Below are 20,850 nucleotides of genomic sequence, written 5' to 3' on the forward strand. Positions count from 1 at the left end.
TTATTATCTGCATTAAGTATTAATTTCCTGATATATATTGTTATACATAGCTTTGACGTGTACTAGAGTTCAAGTGAGCTTAGTTATGGTCAACAATACTTTCTATATTGTTAAATTGTTGTCATTTTTCCTCAATGATGTAAATATACCGGTATATGTATAGAAACTATTTAACTTTCATGTCAGGCAATGGAGGGGACATAAAGATAGATTGGAAAAGGAAGTAAGACTGGGTTTTGAGAAAAGGGGGGGGGGGGGAGTTATCCTCCTTTGAAGATCAGCTTGAGTTTCTATTCAGCATTAAAGAGAGTAAGGGGGAGGGGTGATGTGAAAGAAGATAAAAACAACTGGTTAAGGAGCCACCTTGAGACTCCATGCATTATTCCATGGGAAACACGGGTAAGAGGTAGCCGGGGTAATATCCTCAGAACCTGGTGAATCTTTAACTTATTAAATTTCAGTCTGACATGCAGTTGTTTGAATGCTCAAAATAGGGGATTTAAAATTAAAATACACGCTCATAGAAATTGACGATTTATTCAGTCTTATTAAAGAACAGGGAATTTACAAAATACCGAAATTAAACAATGTTATTGAAATCTATGTAGTATCAACTTATCTGTCAATAGCATGCTTATGTTTTCAAGTTGAACACGCACCTTTCTCCATCAGGGGTCTTGAATCAACACGTTGCCGTTTACCTCAATATGTTGACTCAGGACCCCTGGCATTGCGAGGATGACCTTTCTCATGCTTATTTTAATGTTTTATAAAAAACATCAAAACGTTTTTTTTTTGTTTTTTTTTTACAATTTCTTTTATGATTTTTCGAGGTTTTTAGAAATCGTCAGAATCTAGGAGCATATTGGGGCAAAGTTCCTTGAAGCTACTGGGGGACTCAAGGCGATAACCACACCCCCTGCCACTTGCGCAAAGCCACGGCAGATAGCAAGTGTTCAACTATACGAAACACATCAAGTACGAGTTGTTTTGTACCTATTCCCCGATTGCAACATCCGGTGCCGAAGTGAAAGCATGAGTTTCCACAAATATCATGAAAAGGTCCAAGAAGGTGATACTGTCATACTCTACCTTGGATATGAAAATATGCACGCAATTCAAATTAAACGTGGAGCAGTTTTTCAAACGAAATATGGGGCGTTAAAGCACAATGACATTATAGGGACGATCTATGGCAGCCGAGTGCATTGTCCCAAGGGATATCTCTATGTGTTATATCCAACCCCTGAGTTGTGGACCTCTAACTTACCTCACAGAACTCAGATCCTCTACTCAACAGACATCAGTGTGGTTTCCCTCCAACTAGACCTCAAACCTGGAGCAGTTGTTGTTGAATCAGGTACAACTACAAAGTTATTATCAGATTGTCTATGGAAAAAATGGGAATATCCTACATCTAATTTCCAATCCTAGTTTTCTTCATGAACCCTTTTATGTTTAAATAAAAACTGTGACAGAACTGTCCTATCACCTGTAAATGAGTAATGACACTGGGGCTAATAGAGATGAAGCAAGTTTTACAGGATGTATATGTGGTTCTAAGGGAGCTAGCTTCAAATGAATGAATTATTAACCAAATTTTTCCAAAATATCTTTTGGAAAATGCAAATTAATTGTTTGATGAATGTTAAATATTAATACACAATTTAAATATCATTTCTTTTCAGGCACAGGAAGTGCCTCCCTTTCTCATGCCATTATCAGGTCCATCTTACCAGATGGTCATCTCTATACATTTGAGTTTCACAAAGAAAGAGCACAGAAAGCAGAGGAGGAGTTTAAGGACCATGGCCTTTCTGAATATGTCACAGTGACACATAAAGATGTCTGTCAGTTTGGCTTTGATCTGGAGGATGTTGCAGATGCTGTGTTTCTGGATTTACCAGTTCCATGGGATGCTCTACCAAGTGCCAAGAAAGCTCTGAAGAAGCAAGGTTAGTTTAATAATACACATTTTTCATAATCTTATAGATATTAGAAATGCAATAACCTTTGATTGACAAAAGGCAGTTTCAATAGAATCAGACTATACCTGAATTCTAACATCTAGTTCTTGTGAATATAAGTAAATACAGTGTTGAGTGTAGACAAGGAAAACAAGAAAATTTTTTACTTCTTTACTGAGGCTACTGGATTAGAAAAATAATATTTTTTACATCACTTAAAAGTTTCTACTGAAAGTTGCTCAGCTAAAATAAGTTTAATTTTAAAATAATTTAGTTTTTAGAAAGTACACTTTATTTAAAAAAAAAAAAAGTAACATGATTTTTTATATTACAATCTTTTATTTTTAAATGTATACACTCTAGGTGGAAGAATCTGCTCCTTCTCCCCTTGTATAGAACAAGTCCAAAAGACCTGTGCTTGTCTAGATGAGTTAGGATTTGAGGAAATTTCAACAATGGAGTGTCTAGTAAGGAATTATGATGTGAGAACAATTAATCTGCCCAACCCTGAATTTTCTAAAGAAAAATCAAAGTCGCAACCTACAGATACAAGAAAAATGGAACAGGAGGATATGGACACAGATTCCCCCAAGGGAGATGACTCTGTAAAGTGTGAGGAATCCGCTGACACTAACAGCAAAGCATGTGACGTAAAAGATAAAAATCAGTCTGGGGATGTTTTGGATGTGCCATCTTGGGATTACATTGGAAGAAAAAGTGATGCTAATTTCACATTCAAGTCTGGAATTTCCTTAGGAAGAATGCCAGGTCATACTGGATATTTAACTTTTGCCACACTCTATCCATTATAGCAATAAGTCATTCATTTGGAATAAAATTTTCTGTTTATTTAGTTTGTTTTTTTTTAATGTACAATTTTCACAACTAGAAATTGGCGGTTATCCTAAACTTAAATTCATTAGGTTGTAAAATATGTCATCAGTCATCAAATAATTTACCCAAATCCTCATGCTAACATCTTTGCTAGCCAAGGGTGACAATCTGCTCTTCTTTTGAAAAGAGGAAAGGAGGGGATCGTCACCCTTGGCTAGCAAAGATGCATGCTAAAAGTGAAGACAAGTTGAAGATTATGATTGTTCATTATAATAGGATTGAGCATTGATTGAAATTGGATGTGGTTTTTACCGGTTTATAAGATACTGAAAATGTTCAAAAGTTTAAAACTGACAGATGACAAAAGATGACGACCAAAAATAGCAATAATTTAACAGGGTGATTTGAATGATTCAATAAAAAAAAAAAAACAACCAACACAAGAAGCCTGTAGTTTTTGTTTAATTATATATTCACAACACAACATCAAGATTTAAATGTAGAGATAATTTCAAACCTCTGGATATTACTGTATAAGAATCGAGCAAAAGCAATAAAAAAGCCATTGACAGTGATAAAATTGATATCTGTAAATTTACATAAAATTCAATTATTGGCAATTAAGAGCTTTCATAAATCATTTCAATACATTTCTTAATATTTACTAGCTATAGGAAAACAAAACAAAAAAAAAAAAAACAGAGGGGAAAATTGTAATATTTTTGTAATGAAAATGAGAGACTAATTTTTGATGGATATTTCTGTTAATGCCCAATTTTGCAGTTCAGCAAGAATTTTAAAACCTAAGATCGTGAATATTTCAACCTTTTATCTTTCCTATTGCAGAATTCCACCAAAAAATTAAACATGGAACAGAAAGCAACCTTGGAAGATCACCAAATATTTTAATTGCAAAAATTATGTTATTCAGTACCTCTCTCAAATAGGAAAAAAGATATTTAAAAGTGCAAGTTTTCAGCATTATAAATAAGAAGGATATTAAAATTGGCATGAACATAGACTATATTATAAATGACTAGATAGGTAGTACAAAGGTAAATATGCATTGACATTGCATTTCATTTTCCCCCATAAAACAGAGATCTCCACTGAAACTATAAAACCTGTAGACCAGCTACTTGTGCTTCGAATAGCATTTTAAAAATATATGTGCATCTTATGAAGCAGCCTTTCAATAATAATAATAAAAAAAAATATAATTCATAAAAAATAATACAATTAATAATCACTAACACAAATCACAGAAAAATGGTATGACTAGATTTGTAGAAAATGAAGTGAAATTTATCTTTAACACTGACTCAATGTACATGACAGGCACCTTAAAGACACTGTGGGAATGTCTGTTTTGGATAACTGCTGGAATGTCAAGGTCATTTGGAAAGTCACAAAACATGGCCTGTAACAATTCACACAGTACTTTCTCTTTGTGATCATGTCTGCAAGAGTAAATGACTGATCATTTAAAAAAAATATGAACCTATATTACAATGTAGAAATAGGAGTTATAAAAGTTAATGATTCATGACATGGAAATTACAAATAGAAGTCGGTAAACCACATTTTGGTAGAGTCAAATTTTTCTTTGTTTAATGGAACTAAATATTTGTCCATGGGAATTTATAAGGTTTGTCTCATAATTAAATGAAATTTTACATTTTGCAGTGGAGATGAATTTGTGAGTCTCTTGATAGGATGAAAACAATGAAAAAATGAATCCCCCACCCCCACACTGAAAATAAGTGATACCTGTATTTCATAGTAAGCAAAAAGCATTTATAGATATTGAATAACATACCTTGTAAAGACTGTGGCAATTCTTTAATTTTATCCATAGAATGATTGTGTACAGTAGCTCTGGCACTTAACTCCAGCAGTGGTGGAATTTTACTTGTCATTGGAATACTTGTTATGGAATGCTCATTTGAGATGAAGTCATTATCTGAAACTATAAAAAAATCAAAATATGCACAGTGATTAAATATTGATGTAAAGAAAATGGATGCACCCATTCACTGTTTAGACCCTCCCCCAATGGTTATCAGTAATATACAGATATGCCCTACCATTACAGTCTGCAATGGTGCCAAGCACCAGAGTGGATGGAATGTATCGCAGATTATTTCCTGCTAGATTCAGTCTGGTCAAATCACGAAGCTGGCCAAGATGTGCAGGTATATCTGTGATTCTGGATTAATAAAAAAGAAAAGAATTTTGAATATGTTCAATCAAAAATCATGGAATTTCAAAAATCAGCTCAAATCATAAAAAAATACTTAAGACCATAATAAAATAATTTCTGACTATCTATGTGTTAACATTAGAGTAGATTTCTAAAATAATTGCAAGCTCCAGTAAACACATGAACTGAAGTACATTTAATGATTTAATATATATCTTATGCTTTTAGATTAAACCAAAATAGCTTAAAGAAGGACATTTTCATTTTGTGTAAAACAAATTTTAAATTAGAATGTGTCAGACTCACGAAGTCTTTTGCAAACAAGATTTGTAGATGAAAAAAAGTGTTTACTAAACTGGTTGGTGCCTCCTACTACTAGATATTTATGCTCAAGCTTCCTCAAGAGCTCACTCAAAAATTCTGTTATGAATTATTCCATGTACTTGAACTGATAGAAAAACTGTTCGATTAACACCAATCTAACCTGTTATGGGAAATGTCAATTTTTCGGAGTGCACTACAGGAGCCCAGCTCTCTGGGAATTGTAGATAGCTGACAGTGTGACAAGTTGAGATACTCCAGCTCCAACAGGTTACTGACAGCTCCTGACAAACTGTCTATTCTATTTTTTTCAAATTTCAAAACCTAAAAAATAACAGCAATAAATTAGTTTAAACATGAGATATGTATTAAGACTGTGCAAGCATTGTACCCGTATTTCAACAACTCTCTCTGTATGATTTAATTGGGGTGTTAAGTATTTAACTTACCTTCAAATGTGTCAATTTGTATAAATTCTTTGGTATATGTGATATGGAATTAGAGCTGCAAAATAAGAACAAGAATACCAATCCACAATACATGTATTTTAGTTTCTTTAAATGAGGATTTGCATTTCCCTGTTTTTTAATTCATTATTACTTTAATATTCATTTAAATCAGACTACCAGTACCACAGGTACCTGAAGTTACTGCCTGTGACCAGTAGTAACTATTGATGTTTGAATTTTGGTATTATTTTTCATATTGAATTCAGACAATATGTCATATATTTTTGTACTTCCCACAACACACACATACCCCATCTTTAGACACGACAGTTTTACCAGGCTCCCCATTCCAGAGGGCAGTGATTGTAGTTTGTTTTTTCGAACATCAAGATGAACAAGGTTAGACAAACTAGTTAGTGATTCTGAAAGCCAAGATTTGTTATTAGTGGATCAGGAAATTCAAAAGCCCTCAATGATTTCAATTAAATACATGTATTAATATTAATGGTTTAGCCATCCAAAATAAATTCTACATTTTTATGGCAGGTCAATGCTTGTAAACCTTTGAAGGAGTTTACTGGGTAGAAGTATAACTTTGTGGCTTTTAGTATATTCAGAATACTTTATGATATGAATAATTTATGATATTTTATCTTTAATCTACAGGTAAGGATGAAATCAAATGTAGAATTTACTTAGGATGGTCTTGCATTTTCAACGAATGTTATTAATAAAACTGAGAATCTGCAGCTGGAAACTTACCTGCTAGACCTATAAGATGATTATGTGACAACTTCAACACTTTAAGGTTGACTAAAGAACCAATACTGTCCTACAAACAAAAAGTACAATTGTTATACAGAAGTTTTCAGAAAGGATACACATCCTCAGAGACTGACATCCAGGACTCAAAACACTCGTTAGTATTAACCGCTGGTTAAATCTCTTATCCAGCGGTTAACTTTTAACCACTGATTAACTTATCCAGTCGTCAAATTAAACCAGTGTTTGGAGCAATCCAGTCCAGATGGACAAACAGACAGACAGACAGCTGACTTACTGGTATAGAGGTGATGTTATTGTTGTTGACTTACTGGTATAGAGGTGATGTTATTGTTGCTGACTTACTGGTATAGAGGTGATGTTATTGTTGTTGACTTACTGGTATAGAGGTGATGTTATTGTTGTTGACTTACTGGTATAGAGGTGATGTTATTGTTGTTGACTTACTGGTACATGTATAGAGGTGATGTTATTGATGTTGACTTACTGGTATAGAGGTACGTTATTGTTGTTGACTTACTGGTATAGAGGTGATGTTATTGTTGTTGACTTACTGGTATAGAGGTGATGTTATTGTTGTTGACTTACTGGTATAGAGGTGATGTTGTTGTTGTTGACTTACTGGTATAGAGGTGATGTTATTGTTGTTGACTTACTGGTATAGAGGTGATGTTATTGTTGTTGACTTACTGGTATAGAGGTGATGTTATTGTTGTTGACCTACTGTTATAGAGGTGATGTTATTGTTGTTGACTTACTGGTATAGAGGTGATGTTATTGGTGTTGACTTACTTACTGGTATAGAGGTGATGTTATTGTTATTGACTTACTGGTATAGAGGTGATGTTATTGTTATTGACTTACTGGTATAGAGGTGATGTTATTGTTGTTGACTTACTGGTATAGAGGTGATGTTATTGTTGTTGACTTACTTACTGGTATAGAGGTGATGTTATTGTTATTGACTTACTGGTATAGAGGTGATGTTATTGTTATTGACTTACTGGTATAGAGGTGATGTTATTGTTGCTGACTTACTTACTAGTATAGAGGTGATGTTATTGTTGTTGATTTACTGGTATAGAGGTGATGTTATTGTTGTTGACTTACTGGTATAGAGGTGATGTTATTGTTGTTGACTTACTGGTATAGAGGTGATGTTTTTATTGTTGACTTACTGGTATAGAGGTGATGTTATTGTTATTGACTTACTGGTATAGAGGTGATGTTATTGTTGTTGACTTACTGGTATAGAGGTGATGTTATTGTTGTTGACTTACTGGTATAGAGGTGATGTTATTGTTGTTGACTTACTGGTATAGAGGTGATGTTATTGTTGTTGACTTACTGGTATAGAGGTGATGTTATTGTTGTTGACTTACTGGTATAGAGGTGATGTTTTTGTTGTTGACTTACCGGTATAGAGGTGATGTTATCGTTGTTGACTTACTGGTATAGAGGTAATGTTATTGTTGTTGACTTACTGGTATAGAGGTGATGTTATTGTTGTTCAGCAGTAACCGGTATAGAGGTGATGTTATCGTTGTTGACTTACTGGTATAGAGGTGATGTTATTGTTGTTGACTTACTGGTATAGAGGTGATGTTATTGTTGTTCAGCAGTAACTCCTGTAGACCCCTCAGACAGCCTATCTCTGCTGGGATATGACTCAGATTGTTGTGGGACAGGTTTAGGAGGGTCAACTGAGAACCAATGTACCCCATTCTGTAGGGGCATTCTGTGATTTCTCTGTTGCTAAATTAATAGAAAAATCTAGACATTGTAACAGTATTTATAAAACCTTATAAAGAGTAAATTTTATGTACATCATGTACTGGCAAATGTCTACCAACTAGGTTCATTTAATACCTTGTATAAAATATATACTATAGTACTGGTAATGATTAGTTTAAGATCAAGAGCACAATTGCACCAATGAAAGAACAACAATATAGCTTAGATTAGGAATTAATTCCAAGTCTCTTTCAAAATAATGTAATTTTTAAAGTGGAAAATCCATTCATCTTAAATTTTACATTTCATTGCTCATATAAAGGCTTGACTTGTTCTCACATCAAAGGGAAAGTACTCTTACTGAAGACAGTGATTGCAGCAGCTACAGGCATATGATAAAATCTGGCATGAATTTACATCAGTAAGTTTTCCAAAAGAACAAAGTTCCCAGTACCTACACATACCAATTAGGCCAACCTAAACTAATTCTTTGTTTGCAGTTGCCAACCTATAATTTTTTGAGTGGGTACGTAAGAAGGCATTCTTCTTCTTCTTCTTTTTTTTTTTTTTTTAAGTTTTTTGATATTTGTTAGATAACAAATAATTGAGCTTGTCATAGGCTTACTAAACAAGTATAATCTTCACTCTTGTATAACAAAAACTAATAATGAAACAGTTTTAACATGTTTAATATCCTGAAAATAAAAAAAATAGTAAAACAAAAGGGCTAAAAAAAGGTTTGGGATGGGTGCATTTTCAGTGGGTCGGTAACTGCAAACAAATTAAATTTTATTTTAGGCCTTACGGTGGAGCTTTATTTATTCAGATGCCAATAATCTAGACACTTCATCTTCTGGATGAAATTTTAGAACAGAATAAAATAACTTGTCTGTCACAGTGGCCTCAGATTTTTTTTCAATACCACAGTATAAGCAGGCTCCTACCTTAAATTTATTTCTGTCATTCCTTTCTTCTTTGTGTTGTAAGGTCTTCTGTTGTTTTCTGATACATGATGAGTAGAGCATGATGAGGGTGCTAGACAACAAATGTTACATGTAACAAATCTACAGGTATAATCTGCTATGTACTGCCCACACCTACAAAAGATAGCAATGTTACACAAAACAAATCTACAGGTATATACAATGTATTGTCCCTGCCTACAAGAGACAGTAAATGTTTCATGTAATAAACATACAGGTGAAATCTCCAATGTACTGGCCACATTTACAACAGACAGAGAGTGACATTATCAGCTCGACATATCAACTGAATGTGTCTATCCTGAAAATGTTCTTACATGTACCTTTTTGACCGTAAGTTATAAAAGCCAATCTACCAATACATAGTTCCCTGAGTCAGGAACACATCATTGGGAAGAATAAGCTTCTACAAATGTAGCATCCTCTTAAATTTCACTTTTTGCCAGTGACCTTGAACTCTTGCAAATTATGCAGCCAAAGACATAAATTCAAAATCTTTACCAGTTATAAACAAACTCTGTGACAAATATTAATTTATAAAAATGTGCTGTTATTAAAAATTTATGGTGACTACACACCTACTCTATCAAAAATTAATTTAAATTTAGGTTCTCTGTATTACATCACAAACTGAATCAGATGTATGAACAAACTGAATCCATGCCTACATGGAGATGTTTATAACACTGTGATGAGGTCACATATTTATCTATTTACCATACCTACCAGACATTTTACTCATCAGCAGGTCTTGACCTCCCCATAAAAATACCTGCATGCATAATCAATTACACTGAGCCTGTTACGTGATATGGTGCACATTATTATGCAGCAAGGTACAACTGTTTAACAATTAAACAATTGATGTAAAGAGATTTAGGTAGGTAGGTAAACAAGACCTTTGTTAATTCTGATATATACATATATTCTATCATGAGGGCACATCATAGAATATGACACACACTAAATATATACTACCAAACAACTACTAATCAATTCTTGAATGAAAATATTATATACAGAGAAATCCTGTATAGCTGCAAGATTTCTTGCATTGGCAATAAGAAACGAATCAATACATTTTTTTAATTCGTAAATAATTAATATAGATTGATTATTTACTCACTGAACACAGGGAACTTCAATTTCCTCACTAATAATGACATCATCTTCAGAACTTGAGGACTTCAAAAGAAAGCACATAAAGCAAAAATTTTAATACTCTGTGAAACACAGCAACAGGACATCTTATAATCAAAGAGTAATTAAAAGATTACATAGCTCTCTTAATAAAAGTCATCTAAAAGAAAAACAGTATAGTAAAATCACATATTTGCGAGAGGTCAGATTTTCGTGGGGATTTGATTTCGTTGTTAAAGAATTGTTCAGTAGTAATATAAAGATACCTTGACTACCTGAAAATTAGCAAAAATTAATGACTTAATTCACAGTAATCTTAAATGAAGATTTTATAAAAAGATTCCTTTACTAATTAACACCACTATCATAGGGTTTTGGTTTCTATTTTTCAAAGTATAAATCATAGGCAGATCTAATGTTAGTGGCCTTTAACATTATATGTCAATGGCCTATACATTACAAGTCAATGTAGGATTAATAATTCTTCAGATACAATTTTTTTTCTGGAATATGATTGTATGACTTATTTGACAAATTATCCATCCTTCTGGTCTGAACAGAGCTTATGAGTAATGTAGTCTATGTCCTCTGAAAACCAGAATCATTCAGTAAAATATTGATAAAATACAGCATCTGATATATCCTGGGACGTGCCAGAATAGAATCTGTACAGTTACTTACTTACCAATAGGCCTTCTCCAAATTTTTGCAAAGAGGCCAACTGTTTTTATTGCTACATGTGAAGTTGACAAGAACCAAATATTACAGATCATATCAAAGCAGAATCCCATCCTTCCCTGATCTTTGACTGGGATTTGTAAATTATTTATTTCACTCTACTTTTTTAACAACTAATACATGTACTTTACCAACCAACTCTACTGGCAATTATACATGCAAACAATATCAATGATAAAGATGATTTCTTTATTGCTTACATTTCTGGGTGTTTTCCTCTGTTTGGTTTTAGCCCCGGCATGACCAGTAGTGTGGGCAGTAGCCCTCTTTTTGTTGGCTTTACGGGAGGAGGACCCGATGGTCAGCAAGTGACAAATAGCCCACACAATGGAACAGCACAAAGAGCTGGCAATGGCTACAGCTATGGTGGTAGACTGTACATCATTGTGGAAGAAAATAAAATCTCGGACCACAACAGTTATGTACTGGAAAAAATATCCACTCATTCCTGTAAAATTATAGTGAAAGCATGATCTCTATCCATTTCAATTAGGAGTTTATCTGTGGTGATACAGCACTGTGGATTAAAACCATTACAGTATTCAATTAACCTCCAAGATCAGACAATATTGCTGTCAGCATACAAATTAAAGGCTTGCTTCAGATAACTATACAGGTAAATCTTGTAATGATAAACGACACCTACCTGTGTTGATGTAACCAAATCAATAAACATTCTAATCTTCCAACCTTTCTGTCTCATTCATGTAGATGTTAGGTCATACCTTCAATTATACAGACAGTCTCTATCTAATATAGCCGATGACTAACAACAGACATTTTAGATATTTTTTTTCTATTTCTTTGTTTTCATCTAGTCAAAATTTATGCTGACAAATGAGAACATAGAAGGATAAATTCATGCCTACAATTAATTACAGACCCTTAAGTAACGTACATATTTTTTTTTTGGGGGGGGGGGGGGGGGGGAGGGGGGTATTTCAGGGACTAAAATCAAGTTTTCCTCGTTTTTTTAGTTTTAAGAATACATTTGAAAAATTAACAATCCTTCACACATTATTTCTGATCTTTTAATCATTAATGCTACAAATCTAATATAAATAGAAAATATGTGCAATTTATTAAAGGTAAAATGTTTTTTTACATTGTTGATCTTTGACCATATTCATTAATGCTACAAATCTAATATTAATACAAAATATGTGCAATTTAATGGGTTTTTTTTGGTCCATTGTTGGGGAGTATTTCTCCAATTTCCAGCATTGGTCAATCAACTAGCTTTTACTGTCTCATTCTAGACACATTTTTAAGCAACCTGTATACCTCTCAATCCATTATAGTTGTCTTTACAAACCAATAAATTTGTTGTATTGAATTTTCTGCCACACAAAATGAAGGGTTGTAAAAGTGTTGGACAATTCAACAGAAACTATCTGGTCCACTTAAGATTCATTTAGAAGTCTTAAATACTACTGCAAATTAATTTCCTTATTTTTGGAGTGGATTGCATATTAGAACAAAAAATTGCCTTTGTAGGTGCACATTGTGTCAATGTCATTTATTTATGGTTGTGACCAAGTATCCCCTTGATCTTTCATTTTAGAGTTCTATTTTGGGGTGATTGGGGGTTGTAAAACATTTATAGGGAATAAAATGCTTAAACATGCTCTTTTACCAGGTATCTGATTGCAATCATCTTTGCTAGCCAAGGGTTTTTGGTCCACTCAGCTCTCCAGTTTATGGAGAGCGGAGAGGACAGAAAACCCTTGGCTAGCAAGGATTCATTGCAATCTACCATATATTACATGTATTTGATATTAGACTTTTTAAAGATGTTAATAGTGCATGAAAAACGGAATAAATCCATATGCAATCTGAATGACAAGGAAATTCAGAGTTGTTCCTAGGACTGGGGGCCGGGAATTTCCCCACCTATGAAGACATAATCCCCTGGTTATTCTGATATTCCCCCTAAACCCTCTGTTAGTGGAAGAACCCCAATTCCCTTACTAGTCTTCCTTCATATTCCCTGCCATTTCAATTCTTAGTGATATGCCTGGAAATTAATGATGAATCTCACTGGTGAAAAAAAAATGTGGCTGTCATATCTTGCTGTGCCATCAAATGTTCCAATATTTATAAAAATAACAAAATCAACTCCGCATTCATATAAATGGCTCTTTGGTATTTGCTATATTTTTGTAAACATTTATTACTATTATAACCCGGGGGATCTCTTATCATAAACAAAACAGGGAAGGTAAACACCCTTATCTCTCATGTACAGGATCACCTTTCTGCACCTTTTCTGACTACTATGAATATTTCCTCTGTTGAATGCTTAACACTTTAACCATACAACAACAAAACAATTAAAATTAAAAGCATTCGAGTGTAGATATTTTCTTAATTTAAAAAGTTAAGTAAATTCTATGATGTATGATAAAAACATCATAATAAATGTTGAACATGCTGAGATAATATTCTGAGCATTTGTTTTCCACCGTCGAACGAACTGGGTTATGCAGAGCCCATGAAACATGAAAGTGAGGAAAACCAAACCATTTTCGAAAACCAAAAATTCCTTACCGATCGGCATTCTCTGAAGTCTGAAGGAGTCTTATGATCAGACAGACGACGTCGACGGTCCCAACGAATCGCTGTTGTCAAAATTGGATTTTATATTTTCCGTATACCGAACCCGAGATTTAATGACGAGCATAAATTCAGTCTTGTATTAATTTCAAAACATTACTGAACTGCTGAAGCTGCTGTTTAAAAAATGAGAGATTCTATGTACTTATAATGCTTGCTCGAAATACTAGTATATAAATTCTTTTTGTTTCTTTCCTCTATCTTTCACAACTCCAACCCATTGTACTTTCTTAATTATGACAAATTTTTAATTTTATAAATTAATAATTTGTTTACAAATTTTTTTTAAAATTCTGGTTGTAATCCTGTATTTGATTGGATAAAAAATTTACTTCATATCGTATAAAATGGGTTGCTTACGTCACAATGACTTTCGTCAAAAATGTATCAATCCGCCTGACGTTACATTCAAATTTTGTACAAATTGAAGTCATTTTGTTAGAACAATCATCCTTTTTTTCTTACATCAAATGAATGAAAATGAAAATGAAAAATTATAGCGTAAACTGCCCCAACCCAGTTTATACCGTATAAAATGGGTAGCTATTAAATTCATTCCTTAAATAGCAATTTGTTTAAACATGTTAGTAATTTGTTATAACACATTGACAAAGTGTTATAATTCTCTCTTTTTTGTACATTGCAGAGGTTTGCATATTTTCTGATCTTACAAATAAAAATTAACGGACTAATTTTTTACATGTAAGAATGAATGAACGATTGAATGAATGAATGATCGTGAATTAATAAACATTTTTTTGGAATAATTTATAAATATGCGTCAGCCTAAACGTGTTTTCTTATTTAATGTACTGTGTACAATGCGTCAATTTGTACATACTCCCAAGCAACTAAGGTTTTACCCTGATTGCAAATTTTCAAAAGATTTTTTAAAATTACTTTTTAAATGATAAAAAGACTTTCGAGCATTTGTATATTTCTGTTAACTGTGAGCTCTTTCGCATCCTCACTTCACAGGGAGCGTAAAAATTCCATTGAGAAATTAAGCAATTAACCTTCGGTGGGACCTATTCATTCAAACGTTCCTTGATATACAGCTATATCTACACGGGAACACAGAGCATAAATTAAGAGGCAAACCTAAACATGCCACAGATCAAATGGAAGCAGATCTTTTCATATATCAATTCACTGATGTGATCATTGATATGAAGAAACAGAATGATTTATCCCATACTTATGGCCCAGACATGAAAACATAAAAAAGGCTCCGAAATCTCATCCTCATCTTCCGAAAAATTATGCAATTCACAAAAGATTGATGTCGACTGCCGCTATTTACACTGATAAGTTGTTTAGTTTTACATGTTTAAGCTATCGATATCAGAGTTTAATTTAACGTTTACGAGTAATTGTCATTTATAGTGCTGGGGATTTTGATTTGAGATCCGCACCTAAGTCATCAATTATTTTTTCAGAGCATGTATCTGTCAGATAGAACTGCGGATACATTTCACCTGGAGAGCGCCTCTTGAGTGATTTAGAATCGCTAGGTAAATTCCGTCAATACTTTAGGTTTTATACAGAATTTGGGTTATCAGTCTGTATTTTGAAACCAGCTCACCGGATATATTGAAATTGCCTTTTTTCTCATTATACATACCAATTCAATTTCGATGATAATTAGAATATAAGTACATGTATATGTTTTTCATATTTGTATTTGAAAGCACGATCACGACACGATGCCACGATGATATAAAGGTGATGACACAATGATCGATAACGCGGAAGCGATGTTCAATGGTATCAAAGTCATCGCGATATTGCACCATCGACCCGAGATGCTGGATTAAAAATGAATTTTGCGGCCCAGTCCTGATGGCGCATACCATACTTTTTTTGCAGAACAATCATCTAGGTATTCTAATACTACATATAACAGGCAGATTAGAATTTGTAAACGATAGAATATTGGAATTGATTTCGACCAGCTCGTAACGAAAAGTTAACCAACAGATAATCCTTAAAAATTGACAGTATACAAACCTCATTCAAATAGAAGAAAGCAATGACGTGTGATGAATCGTTTATTTTGTCCTATTTTTATTTATTTTATATATCATTTCATTCATCTTTTTCTAGCAACAGTTGATTAAAATCTGTGGAGTTACAATGAGTTTGAATGTTTTGAATATAAAAGAAGCACAAAAAAACGTAATAAAATTACTTTCTAAAGAAAATTCTGATATATTTTTGTTATCATTGTCTGTCTGTTTGTCTGTCTCACTTTCTTCTCCCTCAAACTACACTTCAGTTTAAACACTTCTGAAAGGATGGTACAGCTGTCCAGTATATCTAGATGCGCCGTAGGTTTTAGAGTTTCAGTTTAATCTTTGGGACCAAATGGGAGTTGAGAACAGTTTACAAACCATTAAATCTTTTGCATTTTGTCGCAGGCCATCTGCATATATGCAAAGGTTTTGGTATTTACATTTTCACCCTTGGGACCAAACGGCGGTCGAAAAAGGACTTTTTTTTTAACTTTACAAAAAATTGGTTTTCAGAACTCCACCAAATTTTTCCTGTATCTATTTCACCCTTTTTCAGATGATTTGATATCCTGCAGATGTGCAATAACGTTTCAGAAACCTGATTTCTTGAAGTTCTTTTACATTTTATGAAATTGTCACGGTAGCTCAGTAGGTACACAGCGTTCAGAAGAAAGTGGGTTCGAACCTCGGCCGCGACTGACCAAAGTCGATAAAAAGTACTATATGCAGCTTTGAACTGTTCCTTTGCCAAGCGCTTGCCACTTTGAAGTGAAAATTGCTTTTGGATAAAACCTTAAAAACCAAGACCCGTGAAATATTATTGATGGTGTTCTGTAGATGTGCAATAAAGTTTCGGAATAGTGATCTTTATCAAGAGATTCGTTTTTGGGGGTTGAAAAAGTTTTCTTCACAAACCTGCTTTAAACTGTGGCTTGGCTACCCAAATACACGCGAGAGTATATTTAGAGGCAAACACTTACATTTGGCTATTACCGTCTTTTGACGGCATTCTGTTTTTATGTAACAAATGCAACAAAAAGACATATTCACAAGTTCACGACTTCTTGTCTTTTGCACAATATTGAATACTGAATAACCTAAGCACTGAGTGCAAGAATTCCTAACAAACCTTATTATAACCAACTATTCTTTACGTAAAAAACAGATTTTCTGACGATAAACCAGCTAGTCTATAAAAGTAATACTAAATTGCTTTTTGAAATAAAAAAAAAAATGATTAGGCACACAAAAAATCCATCCATTTTTGTACCAAAAATTGAATCACATTGCAAAAAAGTATAAATGTCATCACGATATTTTCATTTGAGTTATTAAGAATGTTGTCAGTCTTTTCACCCTCAATTTTCCCCCATCGAGAAAAAAAATTCTAAAACCTTACTGAACACTAAAAGGACACAACCAATCACCATCAAGACAATTTCGCTATTGCAAAATATATACGAGGGATGATCAAAAAGTTCGCAAACTATCTCTATATCTACAAAACCACAATTCAGATTAGAATGAAATTCGGTACACACATAGCCATACACAAGGTCTATAAATAGCATATGCTGAATAAAGTTTCTCTCCTTGTTTGTGACGTCACAATGTGAAAATGAAGTCACCATTTAGGTCACTTGTGACGAAAAATGGTTGTCTCAGTCGAACTCGTTCAACAAACGACTGTACAATTTATTGTAATATCTTAGAAATCCCTCTACAGTATCATATGATAATTTGTACACAGTTTATTGAGATAAATGAGTTCCTATAAATTCAATTAATGATTGGATTAATCGTTTTAGTGAAGGAAGGCTGATGGTTAAAAATGATACTTGTCATCTTGCCCAGTGATAGCAAGTTTGAAAAGATATGTATTTTTAATTTTAAAAGCAATTTGCTATCAAAGACCTCCAATTAGCACTTTGAAAAATAGTTGAATATTTGAACAATGATATAAGTATTAAATACCTAAGATATCGTTTACTTTAGATTTTAAATATATTAGATATGATAAAAAGGATGCACCCATTCTCTATCCACCTTGAATAAAGGTCTCTCCTGAGACAGAAGATTTGTGTTTTAATGGTCGCCATGCTTATTTTTGGAAAGGATGTTATTATCCACCCATTCTGTTGCCGAGATATGACCATTTCTGACAAATTAACTGTTCTTGTCATAAAAATTAACTCACCTAGAAAGAAATATAAAACTCGGAAAAATCTTTTAACTTTTGTGACAGAACGCTTCGGAGGGGGTCACGTGACCGGCAATATCATCACGTGATTCGCGCATGCGCAGAACGGTGGTTGTTGTGCATTAAAATCGGGGAGGATTAATTTAAAATACAATCAACATTAAAACCAAATATTGTTTCTTGTATGGAAGTTATTCAATTAGTTTGCGAATTTTTTGATCACCCCTCGTAAGAGGAGGTTAGAAACCATTTTTAGACGGGGTCACGTGACCCCGTCTATTAGTTTACTGTCAGAGCCCTCAAAAAGGAAGCCGTGGTGATAACACATGAATTAAATCTACGCTATATGAAAGAGTGCAGAAATTGTTTTGATCAAAATATAAGCATTCTGTATTAAACTGAAGAAAGTGATATGAACTTTTTTCTAAATCAAATGAGTGAAGCATTTTGTGAATGTAAACTCAAAATATTAATTGTAAAACACATAAGTAAACAAAACTACTCTCCTGCGTAGTATTACGACTGCGTACGCATCATCCATTGTTTACTTCCGGAAAAATATTAATTCGGACCATGTGCAATTCGGAAATTCAAAAAGATTTCTAGACTTGGCAGTTATTGAAAATTCTACTTCAACATGTTCAAATTAAATGAAAAACGCGAATTTATATTATTCATAGCTTTGTTTTTATTTTGTTAATTAAAAAAATTATCAAAACTCGTGAAAAAAATCACATCCGTGAAATTTAGCATGGAAATTATTTTGACCCCGTCTTTCAGTACTGTCTCAGTACTTTGATTTCCCTTGTCACCCCCTAAGCTGAAAACCTTACTGCACACCTACAAGACATCCTCAATCATATTTCGAAATATGAATGGGCTTCTTTGAGAAATTGTATAAGGGTTCAAACAACCAGGTTTTTGTAGTAAAAGATTGATTTGTTTTAAAACACTTTTTGATACCAAAGCTGATAATCGAAAATCTAAATCCTTATTTATGGCACGCCAAATTCACAAAAATGAGCTAAACATAGTTTCACAGTCGATAAACTAGGTTTATCGGTTGTAAACTATAGTTTACGGACTGTAAACTATAGTTAACAACGTTAATCTATATTTTACATCTGTAAACCATAGTTAACGCGATAATCTCTGTTTCACAACTGTAAACTATACTTAACACCGAAAACAATCATTTGCGATTGCAAAACACAGATTATCTGATAAATACAGTTTCACGATTTGTAAATTATAGTTTACAAACCGTTAACTATAGTTAACGATCTGATAAATATAGTTTCACGATTTGTGAAACTATGATTAACAACTCTTAACTATAGTTTACGATTGTAAACTATAGTTTACAAACATGAATCTATGTTTATCAACAAAATCTATTGTTAACGCTTATTACAGACAGATAAACTTAGATTAGCATTCGTAAACTATAGTTAACAACCGTTAAATATCGTTTTACAGATGAAAACTATACTTAACGAATCGTTAACTATAGTTTACGGTTTGTAAACTATAGTTTACAGTCGATAAACCTAGTTTATCAATTGTGAAACTAGGTTTATCTCATTTTTGTGAATTTGGCGTGCCATATACTTATTTCATATCAACAGGACACTTCTAGACATGTTCTAAAATCTGAATTGACTACTGCAAGTTCAAGTTCATTTTATTCACCCAAACCAAGATTCGTTATTTTAGTACAATTCTCTATCATCCTTGGATTTTCAGTAAGGTGTGACATTCTCGACGCTACGTAAATTAGCGTCTCTCAGATGGCGACATAGATTCTCATTGGTTCTCATTGGTTAAGAAATTAATAACATCAGCAACTTGAAATTGTTGTTAACAACGATGAGACGACTTAGCCCCACACCCTTGTCGTACGAAACCTTATCATTGGATCCTTGTTACTTTCGATGACATTCGCCCGAGTTCTATTCCATGTATATTTCACACAGTTAATGAAAGGCTGTGTGAATTTCAGACGCTACTTATGTAACATCGAGAATGCCATGAAAGTCCAAGGATAACAGAGAACTGTGCTAACTTTATGAAATTTATGATGTCTTTAATTCAAAGTATCAATACATTTAGATATTTTTTTTCTATTGGATTGCATCCTCGCTAGTCAATGATTTCTGATACAGAGAGTAGCGTATCAGAAACTCATGGCTAGCGAATATGTTTATGGGGAGAGTAGCATACTAGTATCAAAAACTCTAGGCTAGCTGATTGACTTGTTGCTCACTTTTAATGATTTGAAGTGCGCATATACAATCCCTTGAAAAATATAGTAAAACACATCTTCAATTTAATTAAAAGAGTTAAAAAAAAATTATTCAAATTACACATATGATGTTTAGCTCTACATTTTATTATTTAAGCATAGTTGACCTTATCATCATATCAATGATGAGAGCAACGAGTATTGAATGGATGCGCGCATCATTGAATTGATGACAGTTATAATTAAATTAATGCGCGCATCAAATTACTTATTGCTCTTATCAATTTATTTTCAAAGTTCTTTTGTCATTTTTCAACTATTTTTCCGTATATGTTTTGATAAAAATTCATTAATGAAGCTCAATTTACAAATGTATTTATATTCACCGTCGATAAGTACATCTTTTTAATACATTGCTTAAACAGAATCAAATCACATTGGCTACAATGAACAAGGGAGTGTTTGAGAGATAATAAAAGTCTAAATTCGAAATGTCCGATTTTTGTAAAAACTCAAACCAAGTGACCGACTTTTAATTCTTTCTTTTGCTCCTCTCCCCGGGGGTCGCGGTAGATCACTACATTTATTGTCACTTTGATTTAAGCAATATCCCCAACACAAA

General features: G+C 33.2%; 2 protein-coding genes across 2 annotated transcripts; one reads left to right on the plus strand and one right to left on the minus strand.

Annotated features, from left to right (window-relative positions):
* The first annotated feature begins 889 nt into the window (after positions 1–889).
* On the plus strand, positions 890–2,816 carry LOC134251001 (tRNA (adenine(58)-N(1))-methyltransferase catalytic subunit TRMT61A-like). The gene is made up of 3 exons (XM_062733368.1): positions 890–1,360; positions 1,689–1,955; positions 2,331–2,816. Exons 1-3 carry the CDS (start codon positions 1,036–1,038, stop codon positions 2,777–2,779), a joined length of 1,041 nt encoding a protein of 346 aa, XP_062589352.1. The 5' UTR covers positions 890–1,035; the 3' UTR covers positions 2,780–2,816.
* Positions 2,817–3,399: 583 nt separating this feature from the next.
* On the minus strand, positions 3,400–13,721 carry LOC134250995 (leucine-rich repeat protein SHOC-2-like). The gene is made up of 13 exons (XM_062733359.1): positions 13,703–13,721; positions 11,799–11,877; positions 11,353–11,600; positions 10,401–10,459; positions 9,236–9,388; positions 8,147–8,312; positions 6,537–6,606; positions 6,085–6,196; positions 5,775–5,829; positions 5,489–5,649; positions 4,889–5,010; positions 4,621–4,770; positions 3,400–4,261 (listed from the first exon to the last, which is right to left on the minus strand). Exons 3-13 carry the CDS (start codon positions 11,596–11,598, stop codon positions 4,113–4,115), a joined length of 1,443 nt encoding a protein of 480 aa, XP_062589343.1. The 5' UTR covers positions 11,599–11,600; positions 11,799–11,877; positions 13,703–13,721; the 3' UTR covers positions 3,400–4,112.
* Between the last annotated feature and the right edge of the window lie 7,129 nt (positions 13,722–20,850).

The sequence above is a fragment of the Saccostrea cucullata genome, unplaced genomic scaffold (genome assembly GCF_032062105.1).
Source record: "Saccostrea cucullata isolate Sc308-1 unplaced genomic scaffold, CSIRO_AGI_Scuc_v1 ctg2228, whole genome shotgun sequence".
Lineage (NCBI taxonomy): Eukaryota > Metazoa > Mollusca > Bivalvia > Ostreida > Ostreidae > Saccostrea > Saccostrea cuccullata.

Bases quoted from the DNA above. Each gene is read 5' to 3' on its own strand.
- LOC134250995 (XM_062733359.1), bottom strand. From the start codon at position 11,598: ATGAGTGGATATTTTTTCCAGTACATAACTGTTGTGGTCCGAGATTTT. The intron at 5,650-5,774 runs GTAAGTTAAATA...GTTATTTTTTAG, and splicing joins ACAAATTGACACATTTGAAG to GTTTTGAAATTTGAAAAAAA. The intron at 4,262-4,620 runs GTATGTTATTCA...TTACTCTTGCAG, and splicing joins ATTGCCACAGTCTTTACAAG to ACATGATCACAAAGAGAAAG.
- LOC134251001 (XM_062733368.1), top strand. From the start codon at position 1,036: ATGAGTTTCCACAAATATCATGAAAAGGTCCAAGAAGGTGATACTGTC. The intron at 1,361-1,688 runs GTACAACTACAA...ATTTCTTTTCAG, and splicing joins AGCAGTTGTTGTTGAATCAG to GCACAGGAAGTGCCTCCCTT. The intron at 1,956-2,330 runs GTTAGTTTAATA...TATACACTCTAG, and splicing joins GAAAGCTCTGAAGAAGCAAG to GTGGAAGAATCTGCTCCTTC.